Source organism: Natator depressus, chromosome 12, assembly GCF_965152275.1.
Source record: "Natator depressus isolate rNatDep1 chromosome 12, rNatDep2.hap1, whole genome shotgun sequence".
In the NCBI taxonomy this organism is placed as follows: Eukaryota; Metazoa; Chordata; order Testudines; family Cheloniidae; genus Natator; species Natator depressus.
Window position 1 is genome coordinate 26,224,195 of NC_134245.1, and position 18,337 is coordinate 26,242,531.

Below are 18,337 nucleotides of genomic sequence, written 5' to 3' on the forward strand. Positions count from 1 at the left end.
CAGCAACAGAACCGTCACTAGAAAGTAGTAAAAACTGGCAGATTAAGTGCTGATTGACCAGAAGTCAAGTATAGGAATACCAGAAGACAACTTAATATTTGTAAGAATAAGAGAATGGAACAAGGTACTAATGTAGGTTGTGGAAACAGCAGCTTAAACATACAAGTACTTCTGAAAGCATAGCTCATCATTGCTAGACAAGAAAGGCAAAAAAAACCTATTGAGAATGCTGAAGAAAATATGAAAACTATACTGCAACCATGCAGAGAGAGGCAAGAGGTCAATTCTAAGACAGAATTAAATGTATGAATGAAAAAAATATGGAATAGTACTGTAGTAAGAATCTATAATGGAATTTTCAGAGATTGGTCTAGCCCAGGGGTTCTCAAACTTCATTGCACCACGACCCCCTTCTGACAACAAAAATTACTACACGACCCCAGGATGGGGATGCCAAAGCCCAAGCCCCACCGTCCCAGGTGGGGGAAGAGAGGGCAAAGCCCAAGCCCTGCTGCCCCAAGCAGGGGGGCCGAAGCCCAGGGACTTCAGCTCCGGGCAGGCAGCCTGTAACCTGAGCCCACCACCCAGGGCTTCGGCCCCAGGCAGTGGGGCTTGGGCTTGAGCTCTGGGCCCCAGCAAGTCTTAACACCAGCCTTGGCAACCCCATTAAAATGGGGTTGCGACCCACTTTGGGATCCCGACCCAGTTTGAGAATCGCTGGTCTAGAGCCAAAGTCCAAGTGCTATCTCTGGGTCTTCCTTGTCCATGGAGGAATTTTTAGAGGCTACCTCTTGCAATTTTCATCTATTCACTTCTGTGGAGAAGCAAACTTGAGCTTTTGCCATTCCTCACCCTGACAAATAATGAGAAGGAACAGAGTTGAAATTCACCAAACTTTCACTTCCCTATCCAGAAATTACCTGCTTAGGAGTGAAAAGAGCCCTTTGTGAAATTATGTCACTGCTTTGACTATAGCTGCAAAATGTCAATTTTAACACAAAGCCCATTTTCCTTGTTTTCGCATATTGTACTGTTTATGACATTCTTTGCATCTGGCAATTTATGACTATTGCACTATCCTTATGCTTAGCTTTAAACTACAACTTACTTGCATCTTGGGAGTGCTATTCAATTTGAACAGATAAGCTTTGGTTCTGAACTGTACTTGACCTTTAACGTTGTACTCTGAACAGAGCACAACAGCTTCTTCAGCAGCTATTTCCATTAAAATTGCAGTGCTGTTTGTGGAAAATGAAATACATCTTAGCCCAAATGTTGTCCAATACTTTCATTGTACATTAGCACTTACTATTTATGGCATTACTACAGCTGTGTTCTGCTATGGTTCATATTTCTAAGACAGACTAGATTTTTTTGTTCTGTCTTCAGAATATGAAGATAAAAACTCAGCAAACAGGTTTCAGTAAAATTATTTTTGCAGAGTATCCACATACTCTATGAATGTTTCATCAGCCAATTTGAGTTATTTTTCACAAGAAATAAACATACTTTTTGCACCTAGTTGCACTTATTAGCACTGCCTTTATTTGTTACATAATTTTTGAGGCTGTATTTTTCCAGATGGAAAAACATCCCATCTCAGTGAACAAAACTCCTGAGTTTACAGAAATGGTAAAGAATACAATCATTAAATCTTTAGTTAAGAAAGGGAATGGTATTTCAAAGTCTGTTTTGGGTTACATAGCACTAAACTGGGGCTGTACTCGTCCAATGAGAAATAAGACTAATTCTAAGGGTCAGATCCTGATACCTTTACTCAAAACAAATAATACTTTACTTCACAGTGATCCCATTAACAGGCCCACCTGTAGAGTAAGATACTATTCAGCATGACTATGGATGTCAAAATCTGTCCCTAAATATATCTGGCAGGAGAAGACTCGTGTTAATTCAAATAATTCTTGTTTTGAAGTAAAGTTACTACTTACCTATTGAAATAATACATTTAGATCCATTTGTATTTTCAATTTTATTATATAAACACTTCTGTAGAAAATTAGATTTTTAACAAGTGAAAATGTATCAAGTTTACCAAAACACATAGGACAATAATTTAAAGTTAACACTTGTAAAAATGCGTAGTCTAGAAAAATACATAGGAATTTAAAGAATGTTAATGTGTGAAAAAGTAAACTAATGTAGAAAAACAGACAGGAAAATATTACAATTCTAAGATGAACATGTTAAATCCTTTAGGAAAAATACATAGGCTAATAATGAAACGTATCATATTATTCAATAGACATTTAAAGTGGAGAATAAATCAGTCTTTTGGTAAATTGGTCATTCTTATCTGGTAATAACATTCCTTCCTCTTGGTTTATTAAATGTAATCTTCTTGAAAAGAAGAACAGAATCTGCAATACAAAGACCAACCAATAGAAGACCAAAGACCTGCAAATAAAAAGAAAACTCTCAATTTCCTCCTTTGCACAGTTAGTTGTTTATCGTCTTTACCTTTCATTTTAATAACTCATTCATTACCAATTCTGAGCAGATGCAGTTGCTACAGATCACTAAATTGGTTCTGGCCTTCTAAATGTTTCTGGATGAATATTTGATTTGTGATTGAGAAATTCAGTGTTCTCCATACTTTAGGTCAGATATACTGCAATCTCTCATAAAATGACTTTTCCCGTATGCTCTGGCAAACATCTTCACCATGACCTTGCTTGCCCTTCATCTGTCATCTCTAAGAACAGGAAGTGACTCAGTCTCCATGGAAACCAGACTACAGACATGCTTCTTTATGTGAGATTATGCTTTCCTCCAGAACCAAATCTCTTATATCTGTGTAAGGGATGATCTACTTAATGGTTTTGGACTGCAGTAAACTCAGTGTTTGCAGATGCAAGACTAGAAGAAAAAGATATTTTTCTCTTTCAGAAGTTTTGAAGCGAAAAACTCTGACAGGAAGTTACCTTATTTAATGTTTAAAATGTGAATACTTGTTAAAACATAGGGCTAACTCATAAAATTTCAGTCACAAGGAAGCAAAACAAGTGTTTGCTAAACAGGACTCTTAGGGTATGTCTTTGCTGCATAGTTAACTTGGTTTCTTATGTGGGTGTTGCCCTAAGCCTCTGCCCATCCATACATAAAGCACCAAAGTTTGGTGATGCTTTAAACCTGTGCTAGGTGGTCTGGCTAGGGGTACAGGCTAGAGGTCGGGTGCCACTTTAACTTGGGCTGGTAACCCACCCATTCTTCAGTGAAGAAGCAAGCCAAATCACTCAAGTGATGATAACTTCAATGCCTTCCCACAGTTTCCATGTGCCCAGAAGGCAAGAAAAGTTCTCCCACAATTCACTGGGGAAGAATCATGGAGCAGCTCTGTTTATCGCAGCACAAAGAACCTTGGGATATGCCCCCCAGAGGTCTAGCAACACATGTGGATGAGTGTGGTATCAGTGAGGGAACAGTGGGTATGGCTATACAGCAGCTAGGAGGTGTGAATCCCAGCTCAGGTAGATATACGTTAGCTCTGAACTAGTGTGCTACAGCTCGTAGAGTACCCACAGCAGCATGGGAAGCAGCTCAGGCTAGCCAAGCAAGTACAATCCCCCCAGCTCCATGAGTACATACTTGGGGTGGCTAGCCGAAGGCACTGCCCATGCCACCGCAACCACGCTGCTACTTTTAGGTGCTAACTTGAGCTGAGCTAGCATGCGTGCGTTTACTCATGCTGGGAATCACACCTTCCCGCTGCTGAGTAGAAAAATGCAGTAACTTGAGTATGGCTTTGCAGTGTGGCTGCTCAGACCTCGGCAGCAATCACTCAAGATAACCCTGCAGTGAACAGGCACCCTTTGATCACCAACCCAACTAGCAACACTTAGCACCTCTTTGTTACTGTATGTTAGCAGTTTAAGAGCACATCTATACTTGAGCTAGAGGTGTAGCATACATGTGCTAGTACACTAACTATAGTGTAGCTGTACCGGTGTGGACAGCGTGATGGGCTAGCCATCCCAAGTATGATCCCGCCCAGGATCCTAGGTACTTGGGCAGCTAGCCCATGCCACAGCTTGCTCCACTGTGGCTACAACTGTGGCCTCACTCAGAGCTAGCGCACATACATCTACTCGAGCTGGAAATTACTCCTCCAGCTAGAGGGCAGACGTACCCTCAGTATCACTTGGAGTCCTGCTAGATGCTTTGTGTGCTACACTACAAAGTTACATAAACCACTTCTAAATAATCTGTTCTTTGAGTGGCAGGGTTTGCTCTAATTTTAGTTATAAACACTGGAATGGCCCATGATCACAAGCACACTTTAAAAACTGTTTTGTCATCTTTAGCAAAAACAAAAGAAAACTAACCCTAAGTATACACTCTTCTTTGCAAATAAATTAGCTAAATATGATAATCTGTAAAACTATATATTAAGATCAGCTCTGCTTTTACACTTTATCTGCTTATTATTCATTTCCTTATGTGACAGTCCTCCATTTGTACTTGGAGGGAGGGGAGAAGTACTGACTCTTTACTCAGATGTTCCTTTATCAAATTATAACAACACACTGGATGTGTAATATTTATGTTAGTAAAGGTAATTTAGCAAACGCGGTTTAAACATGAGAGGCATTCTAAAACATGTTTGTCATCTGAATTCTAACTTTTCAACTCAATGCTATTTGCTACACAACACGAACAGTTTCAAAATAACAGTACTTTATTAATATAAATAATTTGTGAACACTATCTGAAGAAGACAATAATTCACCTCATTCCTCTTTCCCGAATGTAGACAAGGACCTCATATGGTTAAAATTGGCAACCAGCTATGCTAATTAACATCAGCTAAGAATCTGGCCCTTTATATTTAATCATGAGAGGCATTTGGAAAACAAATGCCAGAGAAACAAGTTAAACATTTCTGACTAAAAAATTATAGGTTCTCATGTTCTTGAAGACAAAACAATCCCATAACCTTTTTTAATTGCTCTAACAGTTCACTCTCAGCAAGTTATGCACAACCATTGTTTATATTATGCAATTTGGGCCTTTCTCAGGAGTTTTTCTGCAGTATGTTCACTCCCCCAAACCTTCTTTATTTGGCATGGTGATTCTCTAGTGAGCTAGAAAAAGAATGATTCTGTCTTAGCTGTCACCCAGGAGGAAACTATACTTTACTATTTCCAGTGCATTTCACTTGGCTTGAGTGCCTGGATTCAGATCTGAAAAGAATCTGGTGTGTTTTCTTAAGTGAACCACCTTTCTATGACACAGTTGCTGCTAAAATGCATTACTTATCTTAAGTGTAGTAGTGAAGATTTCATTTCTTATAGAATGGGAGTTTGCTGTTTTAGTCAATGACCTGTTCATAATAGAATGAACTGGGTCTTCAGACATGACTAAATCCAGATTTGTAAAACCAATTTCTCAAGTGTGTAAAGGGTAGAGTGAGATAATCTGCTTCTCTCTCTCTTGGCAATCTTAATAGCCTTATTCATTTTGCCCAAATATCTGTTTTATTAGGCTTGGCTTTAATCTCCTGCATCGTGGCAGCTAATAAGTCCTCAATCTTTTTATCCTGAATTTGTGCAGTGCTTTCTGCTGCTATAGCTTTTAACTCAACTTTAAATTCTCCAGATTGCTCACGCAGGAGACAATCCTATCAAATGTTTAATCCAGCACAGTCAGTCACTTATTTTGGAATATTTGTAAAAACTTTCTTTTAATTTTCTTCAGTTGTCAGCAATGGAATAAAATGACAGCTTTGCACACTATGGCTCATAGCTGTATGTACAAAGAACTCATAGTGTGAGCTCTGGTTTTTATTGTTTGACGTATTTTAACAACTTCTGTTTTCAGAAAGCCAAAAATACTTTAAACAGGTGAGTTTTTAGTCCTTTATTTGTTTTTAATTGTATATTTATCAGTCTCACCAGCACCTCCTCTTTTTATGTGCTGGCCTTCCCTTCTCTCATTTGTTTAAAAATGCAAATGACAAGTGGCTTGAATTTATGATTGGGTTTGATCTTAAATATTCAAACTATAAGCTGAACAACCGACTTTTTTTTCCATATAACAACCTCCTTTGCAATGCTCTGTGCAGCATGAACATGGAGACCTGGGACCATCCTGGTCTCTCACTCGGTTTTATAAAAATAATACACAGGACTGAGAATTAAGAACTGAGAGGAAAAAAATCAGTGTATGTCTACTCTTGGGTTTCAACTATGTTTTAATAGAAGTACAGGCACGTCTCAGGAAGGATACTGTAATAAACTGGATAATCCCAAATTAATTCACTTCGGATCATCCAACCTGGAATTTCAACTTTTAGAACTGCAGGTGAATTAATTGAAAACATTTATACTCCCTCCCACCACAGCAAACCCAAAGCAATAGTGATATATTAAAACTGCAACTTGTATTGTCAAAAAACTTTATCAGAACTAAGAATCCTGTGATTATATGGTAAATGAAATCTTAGTTGTATGTAAATTTAAGGAATACAGTAACACCAGCTAGCTCTTATATTTATCAAATATAACTCATTGCATGTTACATCTATTGTTTGTGTATTCTGCATGCCATAATATGTTCAATTGGATAAGGAGGTTAGCCCTCATGGCCATGTTAAAATGTCAAAAATGACAGATTTATTCTGAGGAAAAAAGAACAGTAATATTTGTTACATGAGCATGATAACTAAATATTTAAACCATCTCAATTTTAATGGTCTAATTTATTATTATTATGATAAATTCCCCTACTTACTCCTCCAACCAGAGTCCCAGTCGTGGTCTTGATTATTATTGCACACAGGCACACAATGATAAAGAACAAAACTGCAATCAATGAGTTGAAAATATCCTGAAAATGTATTATAAAACATAATTAACTTTCATTAAAGTACATGGCTAACAAATACTGAAACGTGCATACTTGTAGCATATAGCAGTCTTATTTTACTCCTTGAAGGAAGTAAATGAAAACAAAATATTTGTCGTGTTGAAAAACGTTAAATGATTGCAAATATTCCCAATATCGCTATTACTTGCCAAGAAACAAAATCTTTTTGCCACTGAAATGGGATTAGGTAATGTCCAAATCTGATCTAGTGTGATACCAAGTGGCATGATGCTACAAATTGCATTCCTGAAATAACCCCCTTTGTCTGAGCCCTGATCTACACTATGAATTTATGTCTGGGTGTTTTATTCATTTGATATTGTTGGTAGTGAGAGTTTTTGTAATTAAAATATATTCATTATTTAAAAGACTAGCTCAATTTAAAACAAAAGAGAATTAATACAAGAAAGCAATTATGATCTTTTCCCCTAGGCAGAATTGTAGCTGCATCTTATCTTTGCAGAACTAATGCTTACATTGTTTTGAAATAACATGGAGCCTGTTCACAACTGTTAATTAGGCACTAGCACAACACCACTTGTTTTTATGCATAAATCACAAAATACATACATACCTACACTTGCATTTGAAAAGATACAAATCAATACTTACAGCTAAAGGCCAAAATAAGAATTTCATCTTTTTATCTAGTTTGAGCAAGTAGAGCAGAAAGAATAACAGAGTGATGACAAATTCCATGATTGCAAGGGCTATGAAGGCTTCATGGGATTTCGAGGCAACGAAACAGATGAATGTTACAAAGGCAACAACCTGAAAGAGTAACGACAGTATTGACTAACGTCCTCCCTCGTCATGTCAGCAGGTGGTCAGCACGGAGCTAGACACCCCAGGGCGAGACCTAGTTCTGCAAAACGTCCCGCTGCCCGGCCGCCACCGATCGGCCCCGTCCCTGCGCATTCAAGCACGGGCCTCAAGCCCGTTAGAGCCCCTCGGACGCTGAATTTACTGCAGCGGGGCTTAGCGGACGGCGCTGCGGCCCGCCCCGCGCACACAGCGCCCGCCCGCCCCGGCCCGGCCTCGTACCAGACGGGCGATTTTCAGCGCCCCCGGCAGGGAGCGGGGGTAGCCGCTGTTCAGCTCCACCATGGTGCGCGGCATCCTGCTGCGGCGGCGGCGGTCGCTGCGGGGCGGTGCCGGAACCAGCTGAAGCGACCGTTGGGCACGTGAGCGTCTGAGCAGCCTCCCCTCCCCGGCCAGCGCGGGAGGTGGCGGGGCTCGCGCTGGCCCGCGCGCACAGAAGGGGCTGGGTAGGGGAGGCCGGGGGCGCTCGTGCTGCCCGCCCCGCTCCTTGTGCAGCCAGCTGCACCTAAACCCAGCCCCGAGGCACAGCCAGACGGCTGCCGCCCAACTCTCCGGCCCCCCATCGCTGTAGAGCCAACGTCATCCAGCCCCCCCCACCCGTGTATAGCGACCCCCCTTTCACTCTCCAGAGCCAACTTCCCACAACCCTCCACCTCCAGTATAGTTAACCCCATCCAACTCTCTATCCCCTCCCACTCTCCAGCTCCCTCCCCCAGCAGAGCCAACTTCCCACAACCCTCCACCTCCTGTCTAACCCCCCCCCCCACTCTCCAGACACCCCCCAGCAGAGCCAACTTCCCAAAGCCCTGCACCTCCTGCATAGCTAACCCCATCCAACTCTCTAGCCCCTCCCACTCTCCAGCTCCCCCCCCAGCAGAGCCAACTTCCCACAACCCTCCACCTCCTGTCTAACCCCCCCCCACTCTCCAGACACCCCCAAGCAGAGCCAACTTCCCAAAGCCCTGCACCTCCTGCATAGCTAACCCCATCCAACTCTCTAGCCCCTCCCACTCTCCAGCTCCCCCCCAGCAGAGCCAACTTCCCACAACCCTCCACCTCCTGTCTAACCCCCCCCCACTCTCCAGACACCCCCCAGCAGAGCCAACTTCCCAAAGCCCTGCACCTCCTGCATAGCTAACCCCATCCAACTCTCTAGCCCCTCCCACTCTCCAGCTCCCCCCCAGCAGAGCCAACTTCCCACAACCCTCCACCTCCTGTCTAACCCCCCCCCTCCAGACACTCCCCAGCAGAGCCAGCTTCCCACAACCCTCGATCTCCTGCATAGCTAACCCCATCCAACTCTCTAGCCCCTCCCACTCTCCAGCTCCCCCCCAGCAGAGCCAGCTTCCCACAACCCTCCACCTCCTGTCTTAACCCCCCCCACTCTCCAGACACTCCCCAGCAGAGCCAACTTCCCAAAGCCCTGCACCTCCTGTATAGCTAACCCCATCCAACTCTCTAGCCCCTCCCACTCTCCAGCTCCCCGCCCCGCGGAGCCAACTTCCCACAACCCTCCACCTCCTGTCTAACCCCCCCCCACTCTCCAGACACCCCCCAGCAGAGCCAACTTCCCAAAGCCCTGCACCTCCTGCATAGCTAACCCCATCCAACTCTCTAGCCCCTCCCACTCTCCAGCTCCCCCCCAGCAGAGCCAGCTTCCCACAACCCTCGATCTCTTGTATAGCTAACCCCATCCAACTCTCTAGCCCCTCCCACTCTCCAGCTCCCCCCCCAGCAGAGCCAGCTTCCCACAACCCTCGATCTCCTGCATAGCTAACCCCATCCAACTCTCTAGCCCCTCCCACTCTCCAGCTCCCCTCCCCAGCAGAGCCAACTTCCCACAACCCTCCACCTCCTGTCTTAACCCCCCCCACTCTCCAGACACTCCCCAGCAGAGCCAACTTCCCAAAGCCCTGCACCTCCTGCATAGCTAACCCCATCCAACTCTCTAGCCCCTCCCACTCTCCAGCTCCCCCCCAGCAGAGCCAACTTCCCACAACCCTCCACCTCCTGTCTAACCCCCCCCCTCCAGACACTCCCCAGCAGAGCCAGCTTCCCACAACCCTCGATCTCCTGCATAGCTAACCCCATCCAACTCTCTAGCCCCTCCCACTCTCCAGCTCCCCCCCAGCAGAGCCAGCTTCCCACAACCCTCCACCTCCTATCTAAACACCCCCCCGCTCTTCAGCCCCCCGTCCCGTATAACCACCCCCCTACAACTCTCCAGCCTCCGCCCCCGTAGAGCCAACTCCCTGCAACTCTCTAGTGACTAGTCCCTACGATTACACTGTGTTCCTCATTTATCAGGTTGTATAGGTTCCATGAGCAGGTGGGGAGACAAACGCGGACAGGTTCCCCCGCAGGCACTGCAATCGAAACATTGCCGCGCTGTTGCTCCTGTAAGAAAACTAGAACACGAAATTGACTAGCAACAAAAATGAAACTGGTTAATTTATTTTCACTGTCTAGCCTGAGTTGCAAAAAAGTAAAAAAGCCCCAAGCAGGGTGAGAAGCACGTCAGTTCTTAGTTTGAATAGCCTGTGTTGGTGTTTTTAACTTAAGCAGAATTTTTAATGCAACCACCTTCTTGAATGAATGAGCATCTTCCAAAACATAAGGAATAAACTTGTTAAACAGGAGCATTATTCGAGAGCGCACTGTGTCTTTAAGGGCCCCGCTGGAAGGCTAAGATTGCTAAGATTGGTCGCTCAATGCGTTGCTCAGTGCTTAATACCGTAGCGGAGCTGGGATCATACAGGAAGCAAAACATTGCAGCAGCGGAAATGCGTGCAAGGCATAGAAAAGCTCTATGCGGCTGGAGTCTTATACCTAAGTCTTAGAGCTCAAAGCTCCCGGAGATGGGCCATGTGGTTATTGAAATCGTTATGGATCCGGCCTCTCCTAAGCCTTCAATATACCAGGGGCGCTCAAGCTGGCCTCGAGTTTTGTAGCGGGAAGAGCCAGCGGAAGCAATTGCTACATCCACTGATGGCTAATCGCAGCCTCTGCATGGCCGGCTGCTCCCAGGACGCCTCATGTACGTCTGGTACTTCTGCGGCATGAACCGTGAAGTTGTGTTTAAAAGATTGTTGATGCTACCCTTGCGCCCTGGTATTTGTGGCATCAGGAATCTCTCGCGCTGTCTCTCAAGAGATTTATTATTTGAGATGAAAGTGCTGTAGAGAGAGGGGGAGGAAAAAAAAAAAGCAAGCGCCACTTCATTCCCCGAAATAGGTTGATGGTTATTGCTTTTCACAAAGAAGTAGCTGACGCTTGTTTGAAAGGTATTTGAGAAAATGCATTTGATCTAGTGGATAGATCTGGTGTTATTTTATTAAACATTGTTGCTGCAGTCCTTGATTTATCTTTTCTTAAGTATGTAGCTGTGTGTACATTAAATCTGCTGATCGCAGTAGGCAGCCTCTATTAGTATTTGGCCTCCCACAAATTACTCATGATATAGAGGAATTACGAAGGAGGAACGCACTTGCCAAATGGGGAAGTTTAAAAAAAAAATGAAATGCAGGATATTTAAAAAGTTTCACGCCTTTCAAATATATCCCCCACTCTTCATTTTTTGAAAACAGGATGAACTCTGTTTAATTTTTTTTTTTTTTGTAGTAGAAAGGCAGAGGCAGTTTTTGAAATCTTGAGCAACTAGGAACTTTCAAAACCCCTTCATGACACTAGTTAGTACTTGTACAACAAGTACCCATCTCTACTTCGCTATTAAAGTGCACAAATGAACAATATACTGTAATTAAATGCCCTGAGTCCTTGCTCACCTATACATAGTGAACAAAGGTGCAGTGAACATTGTAAAGGGACATTATCAAATTGCAATCCAGTCAATTTCAGAAAATAAGTTAAAAGTGGTTTGAATTATACCTGTTCTGAGTCTCCGGTCAATTTTTAATTTTTTTTTTTTTTTTTTTTTACAATCACAAAATTCCCTGTTTTTAATATGATTTCCTTCCACTGTGAGAGAGAGGCCCAAACGGAGAGAAACTGACTTTCCACAAAAAGAAAAGGACTTTTGGCACCTTAGCGGCTAACAAACTTATTTGAGCATAAGCTTTCGTGAGCTACAGTAGCTCACGAAAACTTATGCTCAAATAAATTTGTTAGCCTCTAAGGTGCCAAAAGTCCTCCTTTTTCTTTTTGCGAATACAGACTAAGACAGCTGCTACTCTGAAACCTGACTTTCCACAGGCTCTGGAGTCTGCACTATCAGTTTGAATTGTGGAACTGGTTTGTCATTCTCCACACAAAGTTCTGTCAAAGGTGCATAGTATCTGTTTTTCTCTACTCTTTTCAGTGATAGTCTATCTTAGATGTTACTTGTAACAATAGTAGGTACACATTTTTAGATGGATGAGTATCTTTTAAATTGAAAATATCTCCTTAGTATCTAAGTTCCTGATCCTGCAGAAAGCTCTGCGGACTGTGAAGTCAATGGTGCTTTGTTCAGGCATAGGGATCTGCCTACAAGTAATTCATTGCAGATTTGGGGCCTATTTTCTTATGGTGAAAATAAGCGCGAACAAAGAAACAACCATACATAATACATAATCTTGCTCAATGAAGGTAGGAACCAGCCATTTGACTGCTTAGAGTGTATAATATAAAGTAAAGCCATTATAGCCATGGGAGCTTAATGTAACATGTTTACTGTAACCTATAACTCCTAAACCTAAAACTCATTAATATATTCATTCTTACAAGAGTCCTGATAGTGGTTTGGATATGTTTCAGAGTAACAGCCGTGTTAGTCTGTATTCGCAAAAAGAAAAGGAGGACTTGTGGCACCTTAGAGACTAACCAATTTATTTGAGCATAAGCTTTTGTGAGCTTATGGATATATGGTTTGGATATATAATCTAAGAGCAGTTTCCTAGTTCTTCTAACAGTGTTTCTTCCTGTTCTAGATAAACACCTAATTAGTGAAGGAGAGAAAAAGACAGTTGTAAGTATAATATTTTGCTCTGAAAAATATATTTAGTATATTATTATTATTACAGTATAATTGTATTATGGAAATGTCCACAGGCTAATGACTGGGTCTTGGTGTGAGCTGGTGCACAAATCTAGAGTCTTAGCCTGCATTTTGTTCCAGGCAGGCAGGCAGGCAGGCAGACCCTTTCTGAAATCATTGAGGTAACTTAAAAGAAAATCAAGAGGGTTTCTTGATTGTGGGTGCAGGGGCTGCTCGTGTGGAAACCAAATTGCTTGATCAGGGCCACAGAAGTAGTCAGCATTCTGAATGTAGTCTCCTTCCTTTACACTACATATATTTTGTCTGTAAATTCTAAGTACTCAATTCATGGTGTTTTAAATCTAATTATTTTATGATATATTAGTAGATGGTTGGACAAAAATATCTTTCACTAATTTTAGAAACCTAGATGTCTAAAAGAAATTGTAATTTGCCTGAGAAAAATCTATTTATGGGTGTAGAAGTGATAACATGTAATGTACAATAAATTGTATTCAAAGTAAGCTTAAAGCCTTTTGGGGTGAAATTTAAAACACTGTGGACGGCTGTGTAATGGGTGCAATAAAAGGTGCAGCAGCACTGCAGGGAAACCTCTGGAACCCTACGTGCCATGGAAAGGGTTTCTGCAGTTCTGAAAAGGATGTTGTGGTGAGACGTTAGGGTTGGACGGTGCAGGTCCAGTAGCCCAAAGCCTGCAGGCTTTGGCATTCCGCAGGTATTGAATCAAACTCTTATTATTTTAATAGTCACACTAACTGTACAGTGCATATAGGAATGGGGTGCAGGTCTGTAGTTGCAAATATGGTTTTGAAAATCTGGCCTGTTGAAGCCAATATGTATCAGTTTGAACAAGTAAGACCCAAAACTGTACTGGCAACTTGTATCTTTAGATATTAAAGGTTTGATTTCCCCACTGTGGTGTTCCATATTTTTTCCAGCACAAAACTCCATTGCTTTCAACATGTGACTCCATTGTAAAGCTTGTACAATACAATAGTGAATCAAGACCCGAACTCCTGAAGTTTAGGGATTCTCTTGGAAATGCTTTAACTGTATTGCTCTAATTTGCTCTAATGTATTTATAATACTAATGGATTATTTTTAGGCTATAAGTATGTGTTTCTACATTTGCTGTCAGTTATTTCTTTTCAGTAGCATTTCATTTAATATTGAAAGGTTGGTGGCTTCTTTCACCAGATCTGTGTTGAGGGGAATATTGCAAGTGGAAAAACAACATGCCTGGATTATTTTGCCAAAACTGCCAGCATTGAGGTAAGGGGCTTGAAATGTCTTAATGTTCAATCAAATCAGCAAGAGTGTTTCTGTTGATAGCATTGACAGTATTCAAGTCTACTGCAGTATTTCCCAAGATTAAATGAGAGTAAGATGAATTTAAAGGAATACTGTCAAACATTTTCTAGTTTTTAAACTGTTAGCAATAGTCCCAGAAGTTTAAAAACAATACTTTTTTTTTCTTGATGTTGCCTTTTTTCATTTGGCAACCAATACTTTTCCTTGTTAATGGAATGGAAGCCAGTATAATGTATTGTATTTTTACTACGTTTGTGCTTGGGTTAATTGTTGCCTCGATCTACAATCACACACATGCATAGCTTTGCTCATGTAAAATAGGCTATTGATGGCACTGGGTCTGCCTACCTGATTAAAGATATATATATGAGTATTTCCATAATCAAGGTCTAAGTTAGTATTAGTTTCTTGGAATATTGTAAACAGAGTCAGTGGAAAAAGCAATATATATTTTAGGAAAATTCTTAGTTGTTGAGTGGCAGATATAAAATATATACAGTTCAAAAATATTCAACAGTGGAGCATAGTATATTCTGTAGATCAAATTTTGTCCCTCAAAAAACTAACAATAATCAATAGAACTACCATTCACTACCATTTTAGTCACTGCATTTTTAAAAATCTTAAATGGATCTCATAATAAGCAAAGGTTTCAGAGTAACAGCCGTGTTAGTCTGTATTCGCAAAAAGAAAAGGAGGACTTGTGGCACCTTAGAGACTAACCAATTTATTTGAGCATAAGCTTTCGAGAGCTACAGCTCACTTCATCGGATGCATACTGTGGAAACTGCAGAAGACCACTCTCTTTACAATGACACATACAATGTCATTTTGGATGGGCTATTACCAGCAGGAGAGTGAGTTTCTGTGGGGGGGGCGGAGGGTGAGAAAACCTGGATTTGTGCTGGAAATGGCCCAACTTGATTATCATACACATTGTAAGGAGAGTGATCACTTTAGATAAGCTATTACCAGCAGGAGAGTGGGATGGGAGGAGGTATTGTTTCATGGTCTCTGTGTATATAATGTCTTCTGCAGTTTCCACAGTATGCATCCGATGAAGTGAGCTGTAGCTCACGAAAGCTTATGCTCAAATAAAATAATAAGCAAAGTCAGAGATATATCACGTAATGAAGCTAAAAGGTATTAATCCCATAAAACTAAAATAATTCAGGTAAAGATATGCTGGTTTGTTGGGGAAAAATACATTTGTATAATTCCTTTTTGGAAGTTTGTCAAGCAAACATGGGATTTGATCCCACGCTCCATAGGCAAAATGCTTTTGGATGAGGAAAAGACAAACCTATTCTTAATACTGTAATTGCTTTAACCAGAACAAATTCAGAATAAACTTCAGGAAGCATTTATTTATGTGTACATAAAATCTTAAAGGTGTTGATAGGTCTGCTAAGAAGAATATTAATACAAAAATCTAGGATTCTTCATAGGGATACTTAGTATTAAGAGGGTCCTTGGTAATTTAAAAGGAATAAATTGAGTTGAATAAATAGCCCCAAATGTTTTTTTAAATATGTATACAGTGCAAAAATTTAAAAAGTAAATGCATGTAGTTTAGCTAGCTAATCTCAGACTCAGTCTAAGATCTTAAAAGTCCTTTATGGCCTAATCATATAGTTTGGTGGATTCTCATGCCCACATGGAGACATCCTGGAGACTCTTGTGGTTTCAGCTACTTAGGGCAGAATAGACCTTCTTTTTCTGCCTAATTTTGATTATTATTAAAGTTCTAACTGCATTTCTTTTTGATCCACAGAAATAAAATGAGAGTTATGTATAATGGCGTATTGATCTTCAGCTTTTATTCCTTTGTCATTCTGTTTTGTCCTATGCAAACTTAATTTGTTAGCAGATCTTTCACATGAAATACCCTCTACATTCAGCTGTCAGTTCTTCTCTCTTTACACTGTAACTGATAAATGACAACCTTCTACGTGGTATCAGTCAGCCATTGCTTTGTTTTGGTGTGCTGATAAAAATAATAATTAATAAAACTACCTACCAGGATATTTTGTAGTTAAATGCATCTTTTTCATTTTTATAACAGCTCTTAAATATTAAATTGTGTATTTCATTAAATCAATCCTTTTTTAAAAAAAGGCATAGATTCTCCAGTCCATGTTACTAGTACAGGTACTTTATTATTCATTCATTTGTAAAAATGGTCTTAAGTTGATGCATTTAGATAAATAAAATTAAAAAATTGAAATCGCTTGGGTCACATGGAATGAATGTCATTTTTTAATTAAGGTTTTGACAGAACCTGTGCCTAAGTGGAGGAATGTACATGGTCACAATCTTCTGGTAAGTGGCAGGAACTAATCCTGTGATTTGTGTTCTGTTAAAAATATGGACCTTGATGTTCTCAAAGTCCTGTGTGAGGGTTTAGATGCATTGAAGTCCCTAGCAAGGATATGGTAACGATCTTATGTAACTGAAAATTAATATCATGATGGTGATTATTATTTTTTCTCTTATTGAGGAATGGGCATTAAACCTATTGTGTGCAAAATGTAGTCCTGAGAAGGACTTGGGCTCCGATCTTGCAAACAGCTCCATGGTGATGGACACTGCATCTACAGTGAGCCACATTTTGAAATCGGTGAGCTCTGTGCAGGCATAAAGGTCTGTCTGCATGGAGCAGGTTGCAGGATTGGAGTCTTAGTCATCTCAGAGACACAATGGGTCTGTTACTGCTTGGCAGTGAGTTCTTTAGTTCATAAACAAACTAAGTCTAGGACAGCTCTTTCAAATGCTCAAAGCAGGCAGGAAATTTTTTTTTTAATACTAAACAATACAGTACAAGTAGAATGTGTAGTCAGGTGAAAGGAGTTGGATTTGGCAGTCAGGGAGTGCTGTGTGACTGCTGAGAAAGTGTCCTGCAAGATGTTGAGTACCTTCATTGACTATGGTGAGTGTGCAGGGTCATCCTCACCTCACGGAATCAGACACTTTTAACACAGTGATGCAGCACCGTAACCTCTGATTGATAAGTAGCATTATTACCCAGAGCGGGGGGTCAGAAATCAAAGTAAATGAATACATTTCACTTCCAGCCTAAATTGCACACACAACCTGTTCAAAGTACCTGCACTTTTGCACCCACAATATGCATTTTGGCTCCATTACTAGTAGCAGTGTATCCTGAGGAAAGCAAATTCCCTTGGGTGGAGATTACTGATGCTCTGCTTTCTGTTTTTCCATTGGCAGTATAGCAGGGGGATGCACTGCTTCATGACTTGTCACCAACATCTTCACCAGTAGACCACCTGCCTTACAGCTCTCTTTGAGGTGGGGGGAGAGGCCAAGTCTGTGTCTGCAGACAATTCAGGTCACTTTAAACCCTGATGTTTGCTATTAAGCCATTATGCAAACCCACGCTTGATCCTAAAAACTCCCTTTTTACTATAAAGTGTTATGCTTTGGGTTTATGGTAGAGGCTGATATTTACTGGTGTAAAGAATGGAAGCGGGGTGGGAGTCCTGGAGATTAGAGAAATGGTTTGCGGAGCCCCAGGGGGAAAAAACCTATAATGTGCTGTGTAAAAGACCTCTCTTCTCAGAGTCACAGTAGATACTGTGGACACATCTAGCTACTCTTCTGTAGCGTCATTCACTGTCCTGGGAGCTCTAGCCCTGCTCAGACAAGCACAGAAGCAGATTCATTTTTTTAGACATGGTGTTAAATGCACTACATATGTTTTCATTCAGAGAGGTGCTGAGTACCTGTAACTCCCACTGAGTTTAGTGGGCAATCTGAGTGCTCAGTGTCCCTTATGATTAGGTCCATAATTCCAACACATGCTCTGCCAAATGTGGATGAGTCATTTCATTCTTTTACTCTTGCGGGAATTCTGCACCACTGTGCGATGCGGAGTTTTGTAGAAATTAACACTGTGCGCAGAATTTCCTTTCCTCACAGAAATGGGCTGGAGTGCTGTTGGCTACCATTAGAGGTCGCAGGATCCAGCAGAGCCCAGCATGCACATAGAAGACACTTCCGGGGGGAGGGGAAGGAGTTAGAGAGTTCCTGGCTGCTGCAGTTCCCAACATGCCCTGAGGAAGGAGAGGGCGGCGCACAGGAAACTCCACATAAGCCTGGGACCAAGCATCAGGCTGTTTCTCCCTTTGGATCCCTGGGCTCTGGGGGAAGAGAGGGGCAGGTGTCTGGGCTGGGGTGGGGGCACAGGTAGGCTCGGGGAGGGAGGGGGTATGGCTATCTTGGCAAGGGGGGGGGCCTGTGGTTGGGCCCTGGGGAGACGGGGTTTCGTGTGTATTGGCTGGGGGCAGGGCACAGCTGGGCTCT

At 41.8% G+C, this 18,337-nt stretch overlaps 2 protein-coding genes across 3 annotated transcripts in view; one reads left to right on the top strand and one right to left on the bottom strand.

The window, feature by feature from the left end:
* Nucleotides 1-1,889: 1,889 nt before the first annotated feature.
* LOC141996870 (chemokine-like factor) lies at nt 1,890-8,231 on the bottom strand. Its single transcript, XM_074969169.1, has 4 exons — nt 7,930-8,231; nt 7,498-7,656; nt 6,751-6,846; nt 1,890-2,415 (listed from the first exon to the last, which is right to left on the bottom strand). Exons 1-4 carry the CDS (start codon nt 8,002-8,004, stop codon nt 2,311-2,313), a joined length of 435 nt encoding a protein of 144 aa, XP_074825270.1. The 5' UTR covers nt 8,005-8,231; the 3' UTR covers nt 1,890-2,310.
* A 2,238-nt stretch (nt 8,232-10,469) lies between these two features.
* The window catches only part of TK2 (thymidine kinase 2), a 32,029-nt gene continuing 24,161 nt past the window's right edge, over nt 10,470-18,337 (top strand). The window contains exons 1-4 of one of the 2 annotated variants that reach the window (XM_074968791.1): nt 10,470-10,744; nt 12,636-12,673; nt 13,901-13,975; nt 16,283-16,336. In XM_074968791.1, coding sequence (XP_074824892.1) covers nt 10,573-10,744; nt 12,636-12,673; nt 13,901-13,975; nt 16,283-16,336 — 339 coding nt within the window. In that variant the 5' untranslated portion in view covers nt 10,470-10,572. Of the gene's footprint in view, nt 10,745-12,635; nt 12,674-13,879; nt 13,976-16,282; nt 16,337-18,337 lie in introns of both variants that reach the window. The other variant, XM_074968790.1, reaches the window with a different exon arrangement.

Excerpts from the sequence above, each read along its gene's own strand:
- LOC141996870 (XM_074969169.1), bottom strand. The coding sequence starts at position 8,004 with ATGCCGCGCACCATGGTGGAGCTGAACAGCGGCTACCCCCGCTCCCTG. Across the intron at positions 7,657-7,929 it reads CGCTGAAAATCGCCCGTCTG|GTTGTTGCCTTTGTAACATT; the intron begins GTACGAGGCCGG and ends TTACTCTTTCAG. Across the intron at positions 2,416-6,750 it reads CTGGGACTCTGGTTGGAGGA|GTCTTTGGTCTTCTATTGGT; the intron begins GTAAGTAGGGGA and ends TTTTATTTGCAG.